The sequence below is a fragment of the Petromyzon marinus genome, chromosome 5 (assembly GCF_048934315.1).
Source record: "Petromyzon marinus isolate PM22_M1 ecotype Great Lakes invasive population chromosome 5, UKy_Petmar_22M1.pri1.0, whole genome shotgun sequence".
Taxonomy (NCBI): Eukaryota; Metazoa; Chordata; class Hyperoartia; order Petromyzontiformes; family Petromyzontidae; genus Petromyzon; species Petromyzon marinus.
This window is the reverse complement of record NC_133671.1, coordinates 8,756,222-8,782,472: the sequence shown is the minus strand read 5'-3', so window position 1 is coordinate 8,782,472 and position 26,251 is coordinate 8,756,222. Positions and strand designations below refer to the sequence as shown.

At 45.1% G+C, this 26,251-nt stretch overlaps 1 protein-coding gene across 3 annotated transcripts in view; it reads left to right on the top strand.

The window, feature by feature from the left end:
• The first annotated feature begins 273 nt into the window (after positions 1 to 273).
• LOC116939006 (uncharacterized) overlaps positions 274 to 26,251 on the top strand; it is a 38,300-nt gene continuing 12,322 nt past the window's right edge. Inside the window, exons 1-10 of one of the 3 annotated variants that reach the window (XM_076061155.1) lie at positions 274 to 419; positions 3,494 to 5,233; positions 6,951 to 7,012; positions 7,878 to 7,904; positions 10,013 to 10,484; positions 16,187 to 16,240; positions 19,320 to 20,453; positions 21,452 to 21,932; positions 24,168 to 24,488; positions 25,695 to 25,790. In XM_076061155.1, the coding sequence (XP_075917270.1) occupies positions 3,722 to 5,233; positions 6,951 to 7,012; positions 7,878 to 7,904; positions 10,013 to 10,484; positions 16,187 to 16,240; positions 19,320 to 20,453; positions 21,452 to 21,932; positions 24,168 to 24,488; positions 25,695 to 25,790 (4,159 nt within the window). In that variant the 5' untranslated portion in view covers positions 274 to 419; positions 3,494 to 3,721. Of the gene's footprint in view, positions 420 to 3,493; positions 5,234 to 6,950; positions 7,013 to 7,877; positions 7,905 to 10,012; positions 10,485 to 16,186; positions 16,241 to 19,319; positions 20,454 to 21,451; positions 21,933 to 24,164; positions 24,489 to 25,694; positions 25,791 to 26,251 lie in introns of all 3 variants that reach the window. The other 2 variants (XM_032946842.2, XM_032946843.2) reach the window with 2 other exon arrangements.

The following is a 26,251-nucleotide window of genomic DNA, read 5'->3' as shown; positions in this document are numbered from 1 at the left end:
TTTGTGACGTCATTTAAGGGGGGGGAGTCTGACTTTTTGTGACGCCGCGTGACGAGGTGTGTGTGACGTCATTTATGGACGGAAGCACACCCAGCCAGGTGCCATGGGTTGACCGACTGAGATGACTGGCTGTACCCCCCACCCCTTACCGTGTGGGTCACCCGCACGATCAACTCGGAGCGTCGTTCAACGTGGGGTCGGGGTGGGGGGCCCCCTTGTTAAATAGCGAGCGCCAATTCACCGCGGTCCCTTCCACAATATTTTTTTTTGGTGCGACACGAGCGCAGTTCACCGCGGACCTATCAGCGTCCTCTCCACTCCCCCCCCTCCACCGCCACCCACCACCACCATGTCTGCAGGGCAGAGTCTGGTCTGCCTCCTTCCGTCCATCCTTCAATCCGCGTCCATCTTCGTCGGCCGTGAGTCCCGCAACGACACTCTCGCTGCCTAACCACCCGCACCACCCCCCTCTCTGCTCTCCGCCGAGCGACGGTGGGCGGAGAGGTCGGGAATAATTAATCGCGAGCGGGCGTCTAGCGTAGCAGCAGCGGCGGCGGCGGCAATCGGTTGGCGCCTCGGCGCCTCCTGAGCTCGCAACAAGCAGCAGTAGGGGAAGCCCCGCCGTCTCTCTCCCGTGTGACCGCCTCACGAAAGGTGCACCTAGCCTGGTCCCGTAACCGTGCAACTAGTTGGGCACAAACAGCGGGGGGGGGTGGGGCATTGGTTGCGACTGTCACCTGCGGCTTGGTGGCAAATGGCGGCCCGTTTGTGTTTCCTGAAGCCCCCCCCCCCCGGTGCTTAACATCGGTGGTCGGTGGCGAATATGTGAACGCCATTTCATGGGGGGGGCTTTAAACGAGTGACCCCGGTGCACTGTGGGAGACAAAGGCGGCCGAGGGTGGTGCTGTCCACCCTAAACTACACGGAAACAACCTTGAGAAGCCAGCCCAGCCACCCCCCCCTCCCCGGCTCTGGGCTTTTTAACTCCTGGACGTAACGCGGTCAGCAAGAATCGAATACGCCAGTGAGAAAGCAACGCCTAAGTCCCACTTTACTATATGTATTTTGTTTTACTTAACCGGGTTTTAGGCTCGCCGAGCTGCGTAGCGACGTGGCCGCACGTGGATGTAGCTCAGCCGAGTGGCGTGTAAATTTAACAGCGGGCGAGAGACGGAAACGCGTGGGTGATGTTGTGGAGTTTCACTCGTGCAGCCGGCTATGGCTTTACATGGTTTTGGCGGTACATGTGTTGTTTACGTCGTTTATTGTGAAATTTCGGTCACAGTTCCTATGATCACTGTTACATTGCTTTTATGGCTTTATTTTGGTGATTTCAAAAACTTGCTTTTTTTTGTGCATGGCCACGTTTGTTTGTTGTGGTACGGAGTTAGACTGATGGCTTTAATCTAAGTTATAATATAATAGGGTTTTTCCCCTTTTTTCTGGCAACAAAACTGAAACCTTTTTACAAGGATTCACGTCTGCATTAACCACAATACCTGCAGTCAAAATGCAAACAAAAAAACATACTATTATAATATATGATGCATTGTCCCAGAAACCGATTGGTCCACACCAAGGGACGGCTTTCTTTTGAGCCTCGACCCAATTGGTGCTCGGCCAGATGACGCCAAAAGGCGTCACACAGCTCAAAGACAATGCACTATCAAAGTAATGAGGTCTCGGGGTGAGCATCTACATCATTAGACCTCCTTTGCCAGTACCAAAATGTAATAATAGGGTTTTTTCCCCTTTTTTCTGGCAACAAAACTGAAACCTTTTTACAAGGATTCATGTCTGCATTAACCACAATACCTGCAGTCAAAATGCAAACAAAAAACATACTATGATAATAGTATGTTAATCTAAGTTGTCTTGTGGTTATTGTTGTTTCACTTGCATCCCACTGAGATTTTTGCACACAGCGTTGGTGTACGGTGCTTTTTCTGGAAGACTTTTCTGTGTTTTTCCTGGATTTTTCTGTTTGCAGCGTAGTCACTTTAAGATGTTTTTCTTGTTCGTGTTTTTGTTTTTTGTTTGTTGCAGTTGCACCCGATTCAAGAGCCGAATGGCTCACAGGGCTATACCAAATAAATGAAACTGAAAAAAGTTCAATTGAAATGTTGATTCTAAATGTGGAGGGGATAACCGGACGACCCGGAGAAAAATCCGCGCGACCGTGGAGAGAGAGAGAGAGACACCGTGAACTCCCAAAGTATACAGCAGGCGTCAGCAGGGTCGGGATCGAACCCACGACCTCCTGTGTACGAGGCGAGGTGGTTGTATTTTGAACTTCTTTCGCGGCGCACGTAGCCGAACGTGCTAATCAGTGCGGGGGGGGGGGGGAAGTACAGCAAACTTTCAACACAAAAAGTAGTTGTAAAAAAGTCGGTTTTAAATCTCTTTAAAAATGCATAGCTCCAGTAGTTTCATTTCAGTTTCATTTATTTGGTGTAGCCCTGTGAGCCATTCGGCTCTTGAATCGGGTGCAACCGCAACAAACACAAAACAAAAACATAAACAAGAAAACATCTTAAAGTGACTATAGAATAACAGCAGCATGGGGATTATTTTGAAACGTTGACATTTATAATGAAGAGCAACGTAAACATTTGCATGAGGAAGATAGTTTTCAGCCTGTGCATATTGCCTGCTATTGCATGGGGTATAAACATGAATGTCGACAAAAGCTGGAAGTGTATGAAGGAGCTTGATGATGTGCACGTTTGCACTTGCACTGACAAGAGAACGTGGGTTAAATGATATAAACCATATCGACTGTTGAGGAAAGTAGGTGGGTTTCAGCAGGTTACATCGCGAGAAGGGACAGTGGCTGATAGACCAGACTGGGGGCAGAATGGCAGCCAAATGATGAGAGAGCCCTCTTGAGATGACAATGTGATCGATTAATATGGACTGTGACATCGCAGAACTGAGGGATGGCGACGGAGCAGAGAGGCCTGCATCCAGCAGTTTTATTCCTGTATTACATTCTTGATTGCATCTCTTTTTACACGCTTTTTATTAACTCTGTTGTTGTCGTTGTATCCTCAAATCTTGTAACTCAATTTTTACCCACTTCCCAATGTGGTATCGACTGCAAACTTGGTAAACTTATGTCACACTGATGACAATACGATATTCTATCATAAAAAATAAAAAACATTTTAAAACATTTTTTATATGTTATGTTTCGGCTTGGCTCTAATTGTCCTCGGTAAACTGACGTTGGCTATAAATCACCACAGCCCCCTTACGTTGTGGCAAGCTTTGGGGCCACTTCCTGGAGTCGTGGAGTTCTTCCATTACTAGTAGGGTACATTTCATTAAAGCGTGTTTAAAAAAAATATTACTTATCTATGAAGACGAGAATGTGATACTTGTATTTTGTTCTGTAGTGAGCTAATTCCCATTAAAATGGTTATTCAAACCTCTAGGCATTCTACTTGTACAAAACTGCCTTTCAAGTGCACTAATGGTTTGTTTTGAATAGGTTTTGCTGATGGGAGTTGGAGCTGCGTCCATTGCCTCAACATACTCTGAGACTGCATCTTCATCCACCTCTCTAAAGACAGTCCCTTCGCACTCCGCACAGTGATTGTTCTCAAAGTACATCCTGTCAGTCGGCTTTTATTAAATGGAACGTCATTGAATGCAGTGCTCTTAGAACTTTAGTTATCTTGGTCATCGCGTCTCACATTTCGACGCCGTACAGCGACCAATGGAAAGAGATCAAGAGTACGTGCCAGAGAGCGAGATGGCTGACGATGCTTTGCTATTGGCTAATGGTGACAGTGGTGAAGGCATCGAGCCTGGGTTGCTGGAGTCATTCGGCCTCTCTGAGGAGGATGTAACTGAGCTCTGCCGTTATCCCCCTGACAAGCTAACACCCGAAAACCTGCCCAACCTCCTTGAGGAGTTCTGCAGAAGAAGGGACCTAAGGCAAAAGCAGCCACAGCATGTGGAAATGGTGCAAGTTCAGGGGTACCAACGTCCACAGCAGGTGCTTCAGGTCCTGTGTGAAGTGGATGTAGATGTACCTGAATTAGTGCTACCTGCGCAGCAGCAACATCAACAGCATTATCCCCCTCCCCCCAGTCCCGAGAGCTTGCAACAGCAGCATAATCACCCTCCCTCCATGCCTCAGAGCCTGCAACAGCAGCATAATCACCCTCTCCCCATGCCTCAGAGCCTGCAACAGCAGCATAGTCACCCTCCCCCCATGCCTCAGAGCCTGCAACAGCAGCATAGTCACCCTCCCCCCATGCCTCAGAGCCTGCAACAGCAGCATAATCACCCTCCCCCCATGCCTCAGAGCTTTCAACAGCAGCATAATTACCCTCCCCCCATGCCTCACAGCCTGCAACAGCAGCATAGTCACCCTCCCCCCATGCCTCAGAGCTTGCAACAGCAGCATAATTACCCTCCCCCCATGCCTCACAGCATGCAACAGCAGCATAATCACCCTCCCCCCATGCCTCAGAGCTTGCAACAGCAGCATAATTACCCTCCCCCCATGCCTCAGAGCCTGCAACAGCAGCATAATCACCCTCCCCCCATGCCTCAGAACCTGCAACAGCAGCATAATCACCCTCCCCCCATGCCTCAGAGCTTGCAACAGCAGCATAATTACCCTCCCCCCATGCCTCAGAGCCTGCAACAGCAGCATAATCACCCTCCCCCCATGCCTCAGAGCTTGCAACAGCAGCATCACCTCGCCATGCCTCCGAGCTTGCAACAGCAGCATCATTACCCTCCCTCCATGCCTCAGAGCCTGCAACGGCAGCAATCTTCCTTTCCCTCGATGCCTCCGAGCTTGGAAAATCAGCAGCAGCATAGCTTTAAGCCTCACCACTCACAACAGCAGCTTCAGCCTACTTCTCACAACTTACAGAAGCCGTTTCCAATGGGACAGGGCCCAGAGGGACCACCGCCATTCCAGAGCACGAATAAGCCCCCATACGAGGCTCAGTGTAACTCATTTCAGGGACCCTGGAAACCGGGAGTTACCTCAGCGACATCCACCATTCCTCCTAAAAACGACTCGTGGCCCAAAGTTGGGCATAGGAAAGTTCTGCTAGAGACCCCTCCGGCACCTGTTGCCTGTGAACCAAAATTCATGAAAAGAAGCTTCCCGGTGTGGGCGGAACTAAGTTGCTACGTGGGAAATTACATCAACAACGGAAGAGAGAAGCACTGCAGCATTTGCAACGTGGAACTAGCCAGCGAGCAGGTGAGATGGAACATTCCCATCCATGCAGGTGTAATGTAGCACTCAGAGACACTGTCTTAAGTTATATAAAATACATTCCACCCGACTTGACAGGTTATCAGATGGATGCAGGTTGACTAATTTACAACTGGGTGACTTCTATGTATCTGCTACACGACACTCACTACATAGCTGACTATGTAGGAGCCGTTGGCGTAGTAGCTACGGTGTAAATATATAACTCCCTTCGCTAGTCCTCCAAGACGATGAGGGCGATCCACAGTGATGACAGCAACGACGGTCCAGACTCCCGACTCCCCCACGGCAGCCTCAAGCCTCACTTCGCGCAGCCTTTTATCTCACCTCGGCTCCGCCACACCCCTTTTCCTGAACTCTCTCCTATCGGAGATTTCCTTTGCCTCGCTCGTGGGTTCCACACCTCCCCCCGCGGTGACTCCTCACCCAGTTACTTCACTTGACCCTGCCTGCCTTAATCGCTACAATCCTCATTTGCGACCATTTGGCCCCGTACTGTCCTTACACAGGTGTGGATGAGCATTCGAGATGGGATCATAATGTTGAAGAGATGCAGCGAGGTGCCTGTAGGGGGCAGGGCACCAAGTAGGCTTTTCATTATCTCTATACAGTATATATAAAAGAGAAATTTGTGATTGTGTGTCTGTTCAAAATGTTTAGCATACCTCCCGACATGCAACAAACTTGAAATTTGCCATGTGGGTACTTTCCAGACTGGCCACCATGCAAAATTTATAAAAATAGACTTTTGTATTTTTTTCGGGGGGGGGGGGCTCAATGCATATTTTTTTGCACGGCAAGTGAGCTGTGACGTCACATTTGCCATGTGACCCGCGCATGCGCAGTGCTTAGCGCGCTGCGCTACAAACCCGGCGACCCGAGTTCGATTCCCGCTCACGGCCACCACCGGTGACGATTATTTGAGCCGGTCCTGGGCCTTCCCTAGGTCGACTCAGCCTCAAACGAGTAACTGGTGTGGTGTGTGAACATTGCCACTGGGGAGACGAAGGCGGCCGGGCGTGGTGAATCCAAGTCCCGGGCCAAGCCGCGTAGTAAAGCTAGTTATATATAAAATGGAAATGTGTGAATGTGTCTGAAATGTTTAGCATACTTCCCGACATGCAACAAACTTGAAATTTGGCATGTGGGTAGCTTCCAGACTGTACACAATGCAAAAAGTATAAAAATAACTTTTGTATTTTGGGGCGGGGGGGGGCGCAATAATGGATATATTTTGCACGGCAAGTGAGCGGTGACGTCGCATGCGGAAGCGTTACGCAGTGTGCCTGCTGACGTCACGCACCCCCACCCTCCGCGTTGGCTGTGTATTAATCCAAGACAAGAATCCAAGTCCCGGGCGAAGCCGGGTAGTAAAGCTAGTAGGCTATATGTAGAGCAGAGTTTGAATAATGTAAGCTCCAGCATGTAGGTTTTCTACCGGAAATTTGTCAATGCACCCAGCAAAATTGTCCGAAGATCCAAAGAAAGACTACTTTGGCTTTGGTAATCAACAGAAGACAGTTTCACACTGCACTGTTGCGGGTGCAGTTGGCCTCTTGAGAGGTTAATCTGCGATTAGTAATGGACCACATTGTAAATCAGATTCATGAAAGGACTAATATCAAAACACCCTTCATGCCTTGCCTTTGTAAACTATTAAAACGCATTCGATTCGTTATCCTCCCCATCTTCCCCTCGACAGGAATTGAAAGCTCACAAGGATTCAGAACGACACAGAAATTACTCGTTTTTGTTTTCCAATCGGTGAGTGGTCACTCCTAATGTGCTTTTGAACTTTTCTGCATGCGTATATCCGAAATACATCTTCTTATACCATTGTTGAATGTTTTGTGACGTTTCATCTCAAGATGGCGGTTGAATTTTGTCGCTGCATAAATTAAATATGGAATGGTCGTTTGTGACCTGAAACTTACTTGAGAATGAGACCTTTAGTCTAAATGGGCTTTTGCAACTGGTGAAATTAAGTTGATGAGTGCATGCACTCTTTGTATTGGCCAAACATTTATGTCAAACACGGTGAACTGCATACCTTAAGTCTCGTAATATTTTGCTTTAGTTTTAAATACATTGTGTTACGAATGCCACTCGACTTTAAATTCACAATGAGATTTGGATTCATATGATATCTAAAAGCATCTACTTTTCAAGATGCCGAGTTACGGCGTGGGCTGGCTGCTGAAAGCCCACGTAGATAACTTTCACACCGCTGTCGTGAGACGCACGTGGAGTTTTGAGAGGTCGGATAAGACAACTGACAATGGTTGGGCATTCTGTGTTATGTACAGCCCTTTTTCATTCCACTGCTGGATGAAGGCCTTCCCGTGCCATATTGGTCATGAGGTTTTGTTTTATCATGTCGGTTAGTGCAGGTTGATGGAGGGGTGGTGGGGGGGGGGTGCATAGGACTTATTCATATATCACTCGCCAGAAATTTTAGGCAAGACCAGGAGTTGAACTCATGTCGTCAAGTTCATAGCACAGCGTGTCAACTGCTGCATCACGTCCCTCCTGGCTTTGTATTACAAAAGGAGTGAATGTCAACATTGCCAGTCACCTAGGAAACAGTGCCTGAACTTACGATATGCCTCCTTTCTTTGTTTCTTTTAAGGTTTGTTCAGGAGTGCCGCAATGCCATGTAAGTATATGAAATTACCCTTTGGCCCCTGCCATGGGAAAAAAAATAATTTCCACAACTGTTCAGGGCCATCATCGGAGACGACTACCACCCTATTGGCCGTTATTCTTCATGGATTTGTAGTGTGTTGTACGGAGGCACATACTGGAGTTGGAAGCAACACGTTTATTACAGCACCCCAATAGGGCTAACTACATAAACGTACACTGGTTCTACATCTAGGCGATAACTACATGGTTAACTAGACCACAATGAGGTAACTACATAACCGGGTCAGTCAGTAGCACTGCCTGACCCACGATGCTGAGCGTAACATCGAAGACCGAGGATCGAAGAGACGTAGCACCGACGGGTTCCATTCTAACAAAAGAGCCTCGCTCGCTCTCGGGACTTCCCTTTTATGCACCCGAGCGTGGCCTCGCTCCGCCCTCGGCTACGCCCCCTTTTAGATCCTACTAGAAGGCTCTAGGACATATTACGTTGTCCCTCGAGCCCCCTTTTGGGCCCCCTCGCTACACTGCCCCGGCCACGTGGCCTCTCGGGTTCACACAGAGTATCACGTCCTCACTTGCTCTCTCTACGACCCTCACCAGAACTATGCCCCCTAGGGCCCGCTTCCATGCCATATCCACTCTGGTGCCAGAGAGAGACTCAAGACGTACAGTTCCATTCTTGTGACAGTAGCTGGCGCTAAACACCATAGTGACTCCATACAAGTCACTACACATTTTTAGTTTTTTTTCTGTTCATATAGGGAGATGCTACTACCACTGGGGGGGGGGGGGGGGGAGTCAACCCATCTTTATATAACTTTATTTACAGGCCCTTAATCCACTGCTGGAGGAAGGCCTTCCCCACGCCATGTTGTTCATCGGGATTGTTTGACCAAATTTCATTACTCAGTGCAGATTGGTGAAGGGGGATGGTGGAGGGATCCTGGACTAGGTCAGATTTTATTCACTATCAAAATTAGTTATTTATTGGAATCCAACTCATGTTGCTGGGCTCAGAGAGCAGTGCACTGACCACAGCACCACCACTCTCCTCCACATGTATACGTAGGCATGTTTTCGGATTGGCTGTGAAATGGAAGACACAACCCATATATGAAATGGCTATTTTTTATGTTTATTTATTTATTAATCTGCGAGTTCTGGGTCATTCAACAAGAGTTTTGTTGAGAAAAAAGTACCTTAAATTGACTTTCATTCACACGTCTGGAGTGCCTGAATGATATAACTTTTAAATTGACAAGTCACTTAATTTGTGTGACTCACTGTTCACTTCAGACAATGGGGTACTTCATTTGTGGGCTCTGGAGCAGTGATGATGGATTGAGTTTACCACGCCAGCTGAGATTTGACCTTTCAACTGTGAGCCATACAGTTTGCCATAATGCCAGCCTTCGGTGTTATTCCAAATGGGCCATTTAAAAATCCTATATAAATCACTTTCACAGTAAATATATTTAGAATTCATAATAGCTGGTTTATGTTGACCTTGAGATACTTTTTGTATTGATTGCATGACATTTTCAGTGTCAGTAAATTATAGTACAAGTATATACACTCATGAATTGGCTGAAAACATCTTAATATATAGAGGACTGCAGAGCTAAGTCAATTTTTGGCGCTGGTTTACCACCTGTCTACCTTCCAGGTTGTCTGATTCCTCAACGATCGTGAGGTACAGTTTGCATGAACAACTTTATAAAACTAAACATGATTTTTTATTTGGTGTTTGGACTACAGCAAAAAAAATGGTAGCCCTCATCAGCCTAAAATGTACCCATCACAATGGACTTAAGTGAGCGCAGAACCCATCGAGGTGGGCCATAGTTCAACAGAAATTCAACACGTTAGTAAATAACACTGCCCAACTGAAATAAATAAATATATAATAGCCTATGTTTTGGCCAATGGCCCTTCTTAGCACATGACGGTTGAACAGGTTCTGTACACTTAATTCTACTCCACTGGTGAGAAAATTTCAGATGATGACATTCTCTTTTCTGCAGTCAAAACATCCTGATAGCCTCAAACATGTCACCAGCTTCATTTCCAGATGCTATTCATGTACTACACAATAAAACGGCTATTGTTTTTCAGGAGCAAACAGGACCTGGGCAGGAGCACTAGCAGGGAGCATCCCGGTGACTGGAAAAGGAGCACTAGCAGGGAGCGTCCCGGTGGCTGGAACAGGAGCAGTAGCAGGGAGCGTCCCGGTGGCTGGAACAGGAGCACTAGCAGGGAGCGTCCCGGTGGCTGGAACAGGAGCACTAGCAGGGAGCGTCCCGGTGGCTGGAACAGGAGCACTAGCAGGGAGCGTCCCGGTGACTGGAGAAGGAGCAGTAGCAGGGAGTGTCCCGATGGCTGGAACAGGAGCAGGGAGCAACCCAGTGGCCGAAAAAGGAGCCGGAGCCGGAGCAGGAGCAGGAGCCGGAGCAGTAGCTGGAGCAAGGAGACACAGCAGGGCTTCAACAAAAGTCGAGATATGAAGAGGTCAAGAAGCTCCAACAGGAGCAGAGAGATGACTGTGGGCTCCCCAAGAAGCACAAGCTGGGAGAGGAGCTGTGAAAAGGTAATGGATGTGCATGTTACAACATGATTAAAATCAACTACAAGCTCTGGTGGTGTAATGGTTAGCACAATGAGCAGCAATCCAGAGGTTCCGCCGGTTCAATTCGAACTTCTGGCGCAACACTTGAAACGATTGGGAAAGTTTATTAATATCCCCCTGCCTCCGTTACCCAATAGTATAAATGGGGAACACCACAACTATTCGATCGATAGATCGCGTGCGGTACGGTAAAGTGTGAGTACTCCCACCTGACCTAACACGTGTGGTCGGCATTAAAGAGTCTTGAGCTCCCTCTATTCGAGGCTATACTCATCAGCAAAAGCCGTAAATATTCCTGTTAAAACATGCCACCTCAATTCTGATATCACATTTGAAAGACTACATAATTCAGGAATCATAAGTGATCTTAAGCTTATTCCCCTTCCAACGTTCCTCTAATATGTCCTACCTCCTACACAATGTCTTCCACATGTATGTTGAACTTCTTTCGCACTGTACGTAGCCAACCGTGCTAATCGGAGGTGCGGGGGAAGGACAATACACTAAACACAAAAAGCAGTTCCCAATCTGCAGCTCAGTTCCTTATCCTAGCTTTCATCACATCTCGACTTCTCCAACTCTCCTATGGCCTTCCCAAATCCATTGCTTCCAAACTTGTAAAGATTGTAAATACTGTCATCAGACTTCTCATCCGTACCCACAAACTACACCACTTTATCCCAGTCCTCGGAGACCCCCGCAGACTCCCAATTAAATCCCGAAAAAACGACGAGATTTATCCCGCTATCTTCAAGATTCTCCATCGACTTGCTCCCATCTAACTATCTGCTCAACTAATGCAACTCCTTTTCACATGATCTGTGCTCCAGAAACTCATGCCTTTGTTTAAAAAGTCAAGTCATCCACTGAATGGCGGTCACTGCATGTCTGCCTCCTCCCCCGACCATCTATACTGCCGACCCCATGTTCAGATCCACATTCAGGTGCAAGACCATTCTCATGGTGGGTATTTAAAGTACAGTCAGCTGATGCAGCCCAATCAATTTCCGATGAAGCGCAAAGTAATTTGAGAAAAAGTATGTTGGTGTGAAATTTGGTCATGAAAATTCTTAAGCCTTCTGTGAGCTTTGTCATAATTTGATCATTTATGTATGAATGAACTTCTTTCACACTGTATGTAGCCATCTGTGCTAATCGGAGGTTCTAATACATTGGCGAGTATAAATAACACATTTATAAATGTGACTATCTTATCAGGTGGGTGAACTTTTATGACAAGGTTTTATGCCACTTACAGATTGTATAGATTAATATCTCTGCAGATTATATGTGTATCAGGGTAATTCATGTTAATAAATTAGAGGAAGTGATTTCCTACCAGTCAGAGATCATGGTCTGACTGTCATTGTTTATATTTAAAACAGAAATGGAGATTACTCTTCGGTTCTTTCGGTAAAGTCACGCAGGTAGAAATAAAATAAAATAAATTGCGACGTTTCGGGCGCAACACAAGCCCCTGTCATCAGGTGAGAAGTGGCGAGACAACCATCTAAGCAAGGGTTTATATACGTTTGAGAAGGAGCTTGTATACTTTTGAGAAGGATTTGCAAGTCAAAGAGAATATGTAAAAAGAGCTCGGGGAACGAACGAGTTTAGGGGAATAGGTTATTGGCAAGTTGGATTTTCGTACAAAGTTAATGAGCTTCCGTCAACGCATAAGACAGGAGAATATGTAGAAAGGGCTTAGGGAAATAAGTTATTCGCATGTTGGAATTATAGTGCAAAGTTAATGAGCTTCCATCAACGACTAAGGCTCGTAAGAGAGAGCGAGCTTAGGGAAAGAGAGTCGCATGTTAACGTTGATGAACTACGGTAAAGTCACGCCGGTAGACTGAACAAAGGCGGCCGAGTTGTCTACTGTGCTGTGGGGGATGCAGAAGCAGCCGCTTGTCTGCTGGAGCAACAGTGCTGTCTGCTGGGCTGTGAGAGGATCACAGCGAGTTCGGACTAACCTGGTTAATGACATCCTTCCAGTGGTTGTTCAGCTTATACCCATCTTCTCGGTTGAAGTTGTCTCTGTTTATATATCTGGATAGCTTCATGGACAAATCTTTGATGGTAGCCCGAAGGTTTGCAGAGTACCTTGGTCTCGGAAAAAACGATATTGTGCGAGCCCACCTCGTTATAACAATGGTCGGCTATGGCAGAGGTGTTGGTTCTGCCGTGTTTCAGATCTGCCTTGTGTTCGCAAACCTGGTCCGAGACATGTCGTTTCGTTTTCCCAATGTAGCTGCGACCGCAGGTACAACTCCGTTTTTAGACTCCAGGGTATTGCATGTCAGGAATGACCTCCTTCACAGATGGGATCAGATCACAGATTTTGTGTACTGTATTGAATCGGACCTGGATCTTGTGTTTGTTTAAGATTTTGGAAATCTTTTTTGGTAACAACTGCTATGTATGGTGGTGGTTTTGTCAGGCTTTAGATAGGAATCTGTGTGGGTGGCTTTCCTGTAGACACAATGTCCCAACAAGCCATCAGGTCTCTTCTCAATCAGAACATCCAGGAATGGTGGCTTACCATCATTCTCCACTTCCATGGTGAATTTGATGGATGGGTGTATGGAATTGATGTAGTTGAGAAATTGGTTCAGTGCTGGCATGCCATGTGGCCAAATGACGAAAGTGTCATCAACATATCTCTTCCACAAGGAAGGGCGCAGGGCGAATGTCTGGATGGCATCTCTTTCAAATTTCTCCATGAAAACATTTGCTACCACTGGTGATGAGGGGGAGCCCATGGGGGTACCTTCATTTTATTTGTAGAACGTGCTATTCCAGGTGAAGTAAGTGTTGGTAAGGCAGTGCCTCACCAAAGGTGGAACATCAGCATTCAGTCCATGTTGGACCAAGTCTTCAATTATTGGTAAGGGGTCAGGTACAGGAACCTTGGTCAACAGTGAGATCACATCAAAGCTGACAAGTAAATCATCTGGAGACAGTGAGATGCCCTTGATTAGAGAAACCAAGTGAGCTGAGTTAAGTACTGCTGAGGTAGTCTTGCCAGTGAATGGACGCAAGGTCTCAGACTGAAATAGGGCTAGTTTGTAGGTAGGTGAGTTGATGGTGGAAATGATGGGACAAAGTGGAGTACCTTTATGGATTTTTGGAAGACCATAGAATCTGGGTGGTCTAGCAGCCGAAGGTTTTAGGGAGACCTGCTTGATTGGTTCGATTAGAGAAGTCGAGTTAGTGATGATAGTGTTGGTTTTTGGAGCCAGGCGATTGGTAGGATCTTTGTTGATTTTGGTATAGCTGCCATAATTTAGAAGGTCCTGGATTTTGTTGTATGTGGTTTTTCTCCATGATGACAGTAGCATTGCCCTTGTCGGCTGAGAGGATGACAATGTTATCTCTCTTTTTCAGTTGAGTGAGTTCAGAGCGCTCGTTCTTGCTGATGTTACTGATAGGTTTCTTCGCATTTTTAAGGATGGTGGCGATTTCAGATCTTGCCACGTCTGCTGGGATGTCCCAAACCTTTGAGGGCTACATCAACCTCGGCAAGTATATCATCCACTGGGATGTGTTTGGTGGTGACAGCAAAGTTCAGCCCTTTAGCTCGCACAGATTTCAAGCTATCGGAAATTGTGCCGTTACTCTGATTGATAACGATCTTGTTGACATCTAGCTTTTTAACGGAACAATGTCCTCCAAATGTAAGGTTAACCTTATTGCTAAATTCAACAGCTTGTCAAAAAAGAAACCAGATCCACACGTTAAAAAAACTCGTTCCTGAGCTCCTTTTACATATTCTCTTTGACTTGCTAATCCTTCTCAAACATATATAAGCTCCTTCTCAAACGTATATAAACCCTTGCTTAAACGGTTGTCTCGCCACTTCTCACCTGATGACGGGGGCTTGTGTTGCCTCCGAAACGTCGTGATTTATTTTAGTTTATTTCTACCTGCGTGACTTTACCGAAAGAACTGTAGAGTGGATTCCTGCGGTCACGAAAGCTTCAAATCAAGTATATTTGTCATGTGTCTGCTGTGTTAATTTTCAGTCCACCACATTGTTACACTTCATGACCAATATCATCCATAATTGAGGTTTTTGTTAGGTTAGATGGTGTAAATATATGAATGTCGTTAAACTTGCCACCTCCCAACACAGCCAACTCATAAGGGTTGTCACGTACACAGACCATGCCAATTCGAACAACTATTTCTTGTGGAAAAGTGACTTCTATAAACAAAAGGAAATTCCTTTGTCTCCTGTGATAGCGAATTTGTACATGGCAGATTTTGAAACAAGCAATGACTTCAAGCACACGAAAGCCCTCTGCTTGGTTTAGATATGTGGATGACACATTGGTGGTCTGGCCACACGGCAAAGATACATTTAACGAATTTCTAAATCATCTCAACTCGTAAAACCCATCCATCCTGTTCACCACGGAAGTGGAAGCTGACAGAACTCTACCATTTCTGGGTATTTTGCTCGGACGGGGTAGAAATGGTGAAATAACACGGCATTTACCGAAACACTGACGCCTGTCTGAATGCAGTCACACCATTACCATGCACAAAAATCAACAGGACATTGAATGCTAAAACCAAATCAAATAACACGAGCATTGAAACTGCCCATTAATTAAAATGATCAAAATACCATACATCGCGGGAGTAACTGATAGACTAGCGAGATGTTTGGAAAAACAAAACATCCGAGTCAGATTTGGCACGGTACATAAAATGCAGAAATTAATATCTGGTACAAAAGATGTATTACCGAAGCTACCAACAGAAGGTGTGTTACGGATTAACTGCGCTTGAGGCAAATGCTATGTTGGGCAAACAGGACGAATGATCTGCGCAAGACTAAAAGAACACCAAAGAAATATTAAATACTCCCAAATACAACTGTCCGCTGTAGCAGAACACGCATGCCAACAAGGACACTCAATTGATATTGATAACGTTGAAATTATGTGCAAAACTAGCTACTACTGAGCAAGATTAATTAGAGAATCTATCGAAATTGAAAAAAATTAAAATTATTTTTAACCTTTTGGATAGCAACCGACTTAGTTGCTGCATGGAAGAGGATCATCAAATAATACATTATTTAAATGCATGCCTATACAGCCTGCCATACTTCAATAGGGATTACCATTGGTAAGGCTATTTTAATATAGACAATGGACAGGAAGGACAAGATCAATGGGTTCGCATAATTCGCATGCATAATGTACTTCCAAAAACCTTTATTATGAATAATATTGGTCGCAAAAGCCTACGTGTTAAAATGCATAATGTACGTTGACTCAAGAGCGCAGAAGTGTGGTCACCACATCTACGCCTTTATATAAAGACTGAAACAGGTGGACTTCTCTAAAAATCTGGCTGCCGTCTGATGAAGTTAGTTGTAATTACTGGCGAAACGTCGCACTCAGATTGTAAATGTTGTGGCTTGGCTCTCCAACACACCAATGTTGCTGTACTAGTGACAAATTGGCATGTTTTGTTTACGTGACAACCCTTACTAGTTGGCTCTGTCGGGTGGTGGCGGGTTTAACGACACATTTATGTGATCTAACCCAAAAAAACCTTATGTATGAGTCCACCACATCACCAACCCAAGATATAGCATTGAAAATTTTACCAAATTTCTTACCATGTGTGTCACTGCTCCTGCCCAGATCTTGAGCAGCGGTAAGGGGAGAAGAGAGACTTCAAGTTCCATTAAGGACAAGGTAATGGTCGTCTGCACATTACTGCATATATCGGTGATGCTTTGGTTAGCCAAGAGTGCTGATTAGCTGTGTCTCACGTTAAAGCCTATGTCTCACATTTGTTGTAATTTTCTGATTGTTATAATTTTCTGGCCCACCGCTATTGGACATCTCAAAAACTGCTTAACCGACGGCCATGAATGTTCATTAATTCCCCCTTGCACATACACTTCCGGCCCCCTACATCCTGACAACCACATTTTCACCACTGCCTCCCCCCCAGTCATTTATACCGTATCGGACAAGTAAAGTTCGTGTACGATTATGGCTGTGAAGTTAGATCTACAATTGTATATCACTTGGTTGAAATGGTTCGGACGGGTCTTCTTGTACCCCCCCGCCCCCCCACATTACCCCATCGACCAAACCGGGCCTGGTTAGTGTACTTCAAATTGTAAAGAATGTCGGCGTTGCATTGTTTCGTGTTTCAGAGCTATATGTTCTATGATTGTATCGCCCTGAGTAGAGTGTCCTCTGAGTTAGATAAGAAACCCGCCCACCTGACTCACTGGTCTCACGCTAGAGCAAGGGTGTCAAACACACGACCCACGGGCTGGACCCAGCCCCCCCCAAGCCCCTTCTTCCGGCCCGCCACGTGTTTAAATTTGTATGAATGATGTATATTTATTTTAAATCTTCTACCTAAATGCAACCTGAATTTAAACCAGACATTGAGATTGGGGATTTGGTGTGCCTAGCTGCAAAAAAAGAAATCAACTCTCTTTTTCCACGCTTTCAGATTTTGAACTGGTAAATTAATACCATATTTTGCTTTTCATTTTCATAGGCCCAACTGTGTGGCCTGCGGGAGGTGCATTTCAATCCAAACTGGCCCGCTGTCCAATTGACACTCCTGCCCTAGTGCTACACTTTGGATATCACTGGAAGTTGACCAAAAATATCCCCTCCTGGACCTCCTGAACCCAATATTTGGGTCCTCGCTCCCCCACTCCCCACCGCCCCCCCCCCCAATTCTAGGAAGCACAATGCCAACCAAGAGCCAAGGATACAGTAGCAATATCGCAGGGAAGGGCGAGACAGCTTGTAACAGATGTGTGACTGCTATATAGCAAGTAACTACACCCTCGTGATTAGGGAAAAGACGAGAGCACCTGGGTTCGGCACCCTCCTATGGCAGGGGAAACGATCGGGGAAAAAGTATTTCAAGGGGGAGGAAAAGGAATAGGGAAAAATGGCAAGGACGCGGGGAGGAGATGAAATAATGTAACCAAACAAGACCCAAACTAAAATAACATAAACCTGATATTTTTTTACATTTTATTTTAACGAGCACTATGTGAAAGAGAGGTTGGCGTCGTGTCCGGAGTCTACCCCAACTCTCCTTTCCCTTTCCGGGCCACAATTTCACAGTTATTCATGCTGGGTTCAGCAAAAACGGGTCCGCATGGCCTTATATTCCCTTTCCTTCCCTTTTGACTTATAGCTAAGATGTTCCATTCCCACTAGGGAGAGGAGAGTTCTATGCCACAGTCCCCAAGTGGTGAGAATAGTTTCCTCACTGCTATGTAGAAGGTTTGGGGTCGAGCGTGCTGGTACTTTGTTAATCCTTTAGGTCTTAACCCCAATAGGGTTGAGTCAACTGAACGGTTCACCACCATGTCAGAAATACGGTTAAAGTAGTTCATAATATGCTAGTAAAATCGAGGGATATCAAGGCATGTCCAAAAGGCATGTCCAAAAGGCATGCGAGTCTGTCTGTGCTGTGCCCGTAGGGGATCTAGAGCATTTGGGGGAGGAATTAGTGAATTTAGCTGCCCTGTCACATAGGTCCCCTGGATGAACTTAAACTGGATGGGTTTTGATGAAAGTGACCTGGGGCCTGTAGCTTGGGCCCCCGCCATATCTGGGTCCACTTCCTAGGAGGAATGTCGTGTGCCGTAAACCTTTCCCAGAGATTTCTAGTTTTGGGTCTTACCCACATTCTCTCTTCATTAATGTTTCTGACAATTAGTATCTTTCCTTCTTTTCCCCCCAACGAGTCTAAAATTGGGTGGGGAAAATAAGATCCAGGTTTTTGTCTGGGACTTTGGTTATGATGTCCCGGATCTGATGGAATCAAAAGAAATATGAGCCTGGGATATGGTGTGCCCACAATTGCTGAAATGTTTTTACCCTCCCTCGGTAAAAAGATCACCCACCTCGATAAATCCTATGCCTACTGCTTTGGACCAAAATGCTGCACAAAGACTCCTCACCGAAATAATGTCCCAGCACCACCGAGTCGACCCCTGGAGAGTGCTCAGTCTTATATGAGTCACCCACAATTGCACACACACATGGCGGCACGCGCTCACACACAAACGGTCCTCCGTGTAGCCTTAACAGACTGTTGGTCCGAGTGCACTTAGCAAGTAGCGCCTATGAAGGCCGGCGGAATACGAGCAGTGGGTGGCCGGCCAGCACCACGCCTGGCCGCCTTTGACTTCTCACTAGCGATGTTTACACACCGCACCAGGTACTCATTTGAGGCTGAGTCAAACAGGGGATGTTCAGGACCTATTCAGATAATTGTCACTAGTGTTGATCGTAAGCGAGAATCGAAGTCGGGTCACTTGGTTGGAATTGCAAAGCGCTAACCGTTGCACTACCGCTCCCCCCACACAGACATACACATGGGGGCAAGACTGCACACATTCATTTCCAATGGGAGGCTGAGACCCATTACATCTCGCGGAGGATCGCTCTTCTGAACAAAATAATTCCGTGGTTCAGTTCCCAAGTGCGAGTTCACTTTTACAAGTCGATGTAAAAAAATCTCATGGAACCAAATTCATAAGTTGGAGTGTTCGTAAGTCGAGGAATGCCTGCGTCTAAAATTGTTCATATTTACCGTTGAAGGTCTTTGACCAAACTAAACAAGGCATTGAAGTGTCCTAAGAGTATCAGTAGAACCATCCCAAACAGTTCTGCATGACTGCGCCACATTTGTTAAGTTTCCTTTGGCAAATTGATAATTAAGTGAATGTTCATACAGGCCGTTTTATGGTGCTAAATTATTTGTTTTTTCTCCCCACCGCAGTTCTCCAGGACAGAATGCTTCAAAGAATCTGAGAGAGATGCAAAGCGAGATGCAATTAGTAATAGGGACCTTCATACGAAGGGAGGGCCGGGTGCCATGAAAGACCTGGATAAGAGGAGAGGCAGAATCATTGAGGGAGACTCAAAGACAAAAAAGGACACCATGAAAGTCTCGGATACAAGATGTGTAGATAAGAGGGATTCCGATACAAAAAAATACATGTACACCAAGAAAGGCTCTAATTCAAAAAGCGTTGCTAGTAGGTGGGATTGGTATGCAAACACAAATAAAGTCTCAGATACAAGACGTACGGGTGATAAGATGGATTCCGGCACAAATAAATACGGTGACATCAAGAAAATATCAAATACAAGAAGTACAGATGCAAAGATGAATTCATGTGCGGAGAGAGCTGCTGACACCAAGAACGTCTCAGATAGAAGAAGTACGGATGATAATCAGGGTTCAGCTACAAAGAAAGATGCTGACACCATGAAAGTCTCGGATACAAGAAGTGTAGATTGGAGGGATTACAATAGCAAAAAATACATGTACACCAAGAAAGGCTCTAATTCAAAAAGCGTAGCTAGTAAGTGGGATTGGTATGCAAACACAAATAAAGTCTCGGATACAAGACGTACGGATTATAAGATGGATTCCGGTACAAATAAATACGGTGACACCAAGAAAATCTCAAATACAAGAAGTACGGCTGCAAAGATGAATTCATGTGCGGAGAGAGCTGCTGACACTAAGAAAGTCTCAGATAGAAGAAGTACGGATAAGAGGGATTCGGATACAAAGAAAGACTCTGACACCAAGAAAATCTCGGATACAAGAAGTGTAGATTGGAGGGATTACGATACAAAAAAATACGTGTACACCAAGAAAGGCTCAGCTTCAAGAAATGGAGATGATAAGAGAGATTCGTTTGCAGAGAAAAATGATGACACAAATAAAGTATCGGATTCAAGAAGTGTAGATGATCAGAGGGACTCAAGTACAAATAAAGACACAGACGTGAAGCAGGATTCAGATACCAAGAGTGATGCAGGGGATTTGAGCGAGCAGACATCCAAGAGTAACATCCGTGAGAGAGAAGAGACTCCAGCAATATGTGCGGCCACAGAAGAGGTGATTTTTCGTGTATTCCTCGAGCACCAACGATACAATTGCCACCACTAGCATCACCACCGATAACACTACCACCACGGCACCACCATCCTTGTTGACTTCATGTTAGCAGTAAAACAAAAGGCATGTAATGGTTAATCAAATAAAACACATTCTTAGGCTCATTAAACATCCCTCGAGTTGTACGTTTACGAATGGGTTATGTTCGATTATTACATTTATCAAGGTCCTACATGCTCTAAGTGTGTGACTAGCTATAAAATCTAATTCTAAAAATGTTTTATATCTATGAAAATTTGTAAAGTTTTTTTTATGGAAATGTCATATGTGAACAATGTACGCTGCCACATAAGGGGTGATATGTTAGTGTATACTGCTAGCACCACCAACAATACCATTGCCACTAGCACTACCACAGACACCACCACCATGCTTAAATCAAGCATGCTGTCAGAAAATGAGGACAAGCACTCTGCTGCCAATTTTATCTGGAAAATGTATTTCAACACGAACTAGTAAAAGTTTATTTATTCCATTTATTATTATGAAATTTATATATTATTTCATATGTTTTCAAGAAAGTATTTTTGTTAAGTTAACCGAGTAACATTCGCTATGTGACAATGTTTTGTATAACAGACAAAACAATTCTTGATTTTATAACATACGATAAATCACCAGATCCCGGAAACCCTAAGTAAATCACTGGTAGTTTCTTCTTTCGTATGTATTAATAGCAGCAGATTAAAGATGTATTTTTTTTATTTGTTATCCACTCAATTGCTGTTCAGATGAAGAGTGGATTTCGTCCATTCCTCCTTTAAAGGAGTGAAGAGAGCAGCAGAGGCGTGTTTACAATGTAGTTGATTTGTGATTTGTGGCCGCCGAATCTTTTATGCGCAATTTGTGCATCAGGTGATTGCTTGATGGAACCATAACACATAGTATGGCAATGAATCTAGATCTCTTTTCCAAAAAATATATAATTTTTTGGGCAGCAGATCAGCGGTGTTGGTGGAATGACTGCTGAGAACACGGAGAAGACCTGGTTTCCCCTGAGCATGGAGAACATGGTAACCCTGGACGAGGTAACAGAGGATGAAGTGCCACAACAAGACAAAAAAGGTGCTTGTCTGCTCATGGAAAGGAATTGGCATGGAAAGGGAAATTCAGCAAAGGAAAAGGTAAAGAAATGCGTGACTGGAAAGAAGGACCAGGAACAAGACGAGATGACGACACTAGTGCAGATGACAGAAGAAAGGACAGCAGCTGGCAATGTGGAACTGGAAACGCACGAAGGTGGAATTGAGGTTTTGGTTGAGCGGGAAGGGGGTTCTGTCCGGCCACAAAGCAGCAATGATGCAGACCCAGAAAACACGCGGGCCGGCGACGAGAGAGCCACAACGCTGATTTCATTGACAGAAGACGAGGCAACGCCAAGCAGAGTGATGGCGGGAAGGCAGCCGTCCTCTACAAGAGGTGAGCTTCTGAAGCGTTTGCTTTGGGATGATTCCCAAGAAATGGGGACTTCAACCAAGACGTCCAGAGGTGGTAGAGTTCGATTTTTATTTCCATCCTGACATTTTAACTTTTACACTTTATTTTGGTATCACTGTATGTGTGATGTCATCACCATTTGTTGCTTAAGAGTAGCCCTCTTTTTACCCAGTCTCCATAGACCACATGCATACCAATTAGGAGTGGGAAGTGAGTACACATGTCATGCTTGCAGTTTGTGACGATACACATTACTTGCTGTAGACTAGTTGGCTTGTATAGCAGCAGATGAATTATATTATGAATATACTAGCTTCTTTGTCCGTCCTAGGATGGAAGCTGTAATGTTTACAAAAAAATTGAGCAGAGTATAAATTGTATCTTGTGTAAATTTAATGTCTGAATCTTGCACAAAAGTATGTCATCAAACACTTCACTGCATTTCACTGTAGCACTGTATTAATGGCAGTGAATCTGCCACAAAACGAAGTCATAAAACACTTCACTACAGTTCACTGTAGCACTATTAATGGCAGTGTTTCTTGCACAAAACTACGTCATAAAACACACTTCATTTCACTGTAGCACTGTATATAACTGATGGATTCATTTACATGCTAATTTCTCTGCTCCAGCAGCAGCCACCAGCAGAACCCACCTGTCTCTCTACCCCCCCCCCCTCTCTATTTAAGGCCTTGACACAGGCATTGGGTCTCTGTGTGTCTGTTGTGTGTCTCCGTGTCTGTGTTTTGTCTCTCAAATGTAGTTCTACCTGATGACGGTTGCTTGTGTTGCAATCGAAACGTCGTACTCTATTATTTAATTTATTTTCTTTCTCCGTGACTTTCCCGAAAGAACCAAAGAGTAATTCCTGCAGTCACGAAAGCTTCAAATCAAGTTTGACCTTTAATTTGTTCAAATTCACTGCTCTAATACTTTATTCTCCTGCTTTCAGTCACTGGGGTTGAAATACATTTGAATTCGATACAATATCTGTAAAATCACCATGAAATGTCTATTTTACCATAATGTAGAAGCATAAATTAGACTTACCTTTTGTCTCAAGTGCTTGAAGAAATAAAGACACCAAATCCACTTTGTTGCGTATAATTATTTATTAGATTTGCAAAAACATTTTTTACTTCCGCTGGACCTTTTTGCGCGAGTGTAAAAATCCACCTGCTCATGAATATTAATGATCGGGGGGGGGGGGGGGGTGCGGCATGTGGAGTGACATTACGCGCATTACACACAAACAGACATTCTTGGCTCATAGTAGTAATAGTGGCATGCTCGACAGCGCAGCAGCAGATTGTATAGTGACAGTAGGAGGAGTGCTATTCTTGAAGTCTTATCTGGCATCAGAATCGCCTGATCTATTTCAGCTTTCTTCTCACCAAGTGGAGCTTGTTGTTGATGGAGAGCTTTTTTTCCGACCCCACAGTCGACTCTGTAAGTGACCTAAATAGTTTAGAATATCAGGAGAGAGTTGGTAAAATTTTGCTATTCCTCCATTGAAGAAGCGCAGACTACAGTGGTTTACTGTATGGTCCGCAGTTTGGGTTGCATGGCCACAGTCGTACTTGTGGCTTGTCTTGAAATTTCCATTCATGAAGGAGATGTGGGCTTCGGCCTGTTGATGTCCTGATGCGGTTGATTACACCGGCATCTTCGAGCAGTGTCTATGCCAGGACGCGTGAAGATGTGTACATCTGTAGTGAGGTGTTTATTCTGGAAGTTTCATTGTTCTACTCTCTTCCCCAAAATGGATATCGTTAACTGGCATGAATCCTCCGGTCGAGATTGTTGTGAGAATAGAAAATAATTCATGTTTGTCGAATTTCGCGTTTGAAAAAAATGAATTGTGTGTCACGGCGTTTGTGTTTACATTATAGGGGAGCAATAGTGCAGCGGTTAGCGCTCTGCACTAGGAACCTGGCCACCTAGGTTCGATTCCCGCTCGAGGTCAACACCAGTGACGATTATCTGAACTGGTTCTGGGTCTTTCCTCGGTCAACTCAGCCTCAAATGAGCACCTGGTGCAGTGTGTAGTAAACATCTCCACTGGTGGGAAAAAGGTGATCATTTAACCAAGTTTTGTGATCATGAGTGCTGCTGTATATGTCAACAGTACCAGTCTCGCTTCAATTTAGCAACCATCAGTGCATTACAGACCTGCTACACTGCTCTTAACAATGACTGCACCATCTTCAGCAGGGAAAGCCAAGGAGAAGGAGGGGAGGCAGGAGGAAGGAGGAAAGCATGAGGCAGCAAAGGACGAGGCACCGACAGAGATGGAGGGAACAGCGAGTGTGTGGGTGACGGTGGAATCCAACCCGGCCACACCAGACGAGCAAGCTGGCGAGCAGGGAGACGCAATGGCGGCGCCATCAACAATCAAGAAAGAGGTTCCTTGCGGTGCAACGAGGGATGAGGAGGAGGAGGAAGTGGAGAGACAGCCGGGATGTAGAGGGGGCAAGAGGGGCCGGCGCCGCACTGGACGCCAACGAAGCGCGACTCTAAGTGTTCCGTTAAAGGGTAAGGGTGTGTCTTGAAGTTCCCTTCTGTCTCAAACTGCATGGAATGGCGTTGCGTCCTGCGACTTACGTTTTTCCTCGCTATCTTAAATGTAACCTCGCAGATGAATCACTATTTGGCATTCATATATGGAATGCTTTACGAAGCTGATAACACGTGTAATTAGTCTGCTTATTTAAAAAAAATCGCTCAACTGGATATTGTTCGGATTGGTTTGTGTGACGCAATTTTTATCATCCCTTTTGTGGCTCTCATGGCATAACTTTTGGTCTGCTTACAAAGTTTTTTAAGGATAAGAAAAAGCATGTTTCTCAATATGCTTAACGTTTTTTGAGATGCTGATGAAATTCAAAGTCCATATTCGGTGAATACGCCCAGACATTCACATGGCAAACACCCTCCTCGTCAGCGCAACAATGCCAGATCACACACGAGCCCAGAACATTGGAGGCTATTGCACAGTTCTGGTCGACTGCTGCCCCATCCACTGCACAGTCCAGAGCTGCAACCATCACATTTTTATTAGTTCGGCATATCGGGAGGATGGCCTGTTTGAGCAATGTTTTCAAGATGACGCGACTCTATAGGGTGTTGTTTGCAAATGGTTACGTGACACTGATGACTTCTATAACCATGACTGAATGCTAGCCCTAGCTTCACACTTGTCCAATTGAACAGAAAACGTTGGTGAATGGTTAAAAAAGTAATTTTCATGAACTAAAGCCTCGGAATTGATTTTAGAGTATCCCTTACATTTTTTCCATCATTTGTTGAACATAATGAAACTTTTAACTCCAGGCTATTGATGATGCTGCACGTATGCATGGAGTAGTGCAATCCTGTAGGTTGGTGTAACGGTGATACTGTGATCCAGCACTTTAAAGGCAATGCTTGATGGATTGTGTAGATTTGTTCAACTTCCAAATCCACTTGGCTGCAAGGGGGCTATAAAGTGGCTTGTGAATCCATCTGTGTGACCCTCTGAGCATCATCCTGTCCTACTGTGTTTTCTCTGGGTGCTCTGCTTTCCTCCCACATACAAAACATAAAAAATAATTGGCCAAACTTACTGATGCCGCACCATTCTAGAATAGTTTTACGACTCGTTTCCTGAGTAAATGAAATTATTTTAAGCTATGAGATTTTAAAGTTTTGTGGAGACCGATGTAGATACCCGTATATCTCAAATGTCTTTGATGACATCAGAGCAGGGCAGTCGCAGTCCCGCAGCCAAGAAATCCCGGGTGGAGATGGTGGCACCAACATCCAGGATCACCCGGTCCAGAGTACGAAAAGACGCAAGTGAGTGGTGTTTGTGAAGGGTCACGCATCCAGTGTACACGCCCACGATGCCGATACGTCAGTGTATTGTCTGAAGACTCGATCGGAGGGTATTTGGCCGCGATACATTTCGATGTGATAAGCCACTTCGTTGAGCTATCATTTGTGGCCAGGTCGCTTCTGAACAAGACCTTTTACCCTCAGTGGGCCTTAACCTGGTAAAATAAAAAAAAACTAAGCCAATTCATGGGCACTGATCCCAATGTTCGCTGATCTGTTGATCTATTATATGTGGATCACAACATATACATTTCCATCAGTCTCTTGCATACTCAACCAGGAATCGTTTTGTAAATGTGTTGTGTACAAGCTCTGTCGGATAAATGACATATTTTAACTTAAAGTTAGTGGCAAGATGGCTCAGAGAGCCAATGAGCATGTCTAGAGGCACTGAGCCAACATTGCTAAGATCCTGGGCTCAA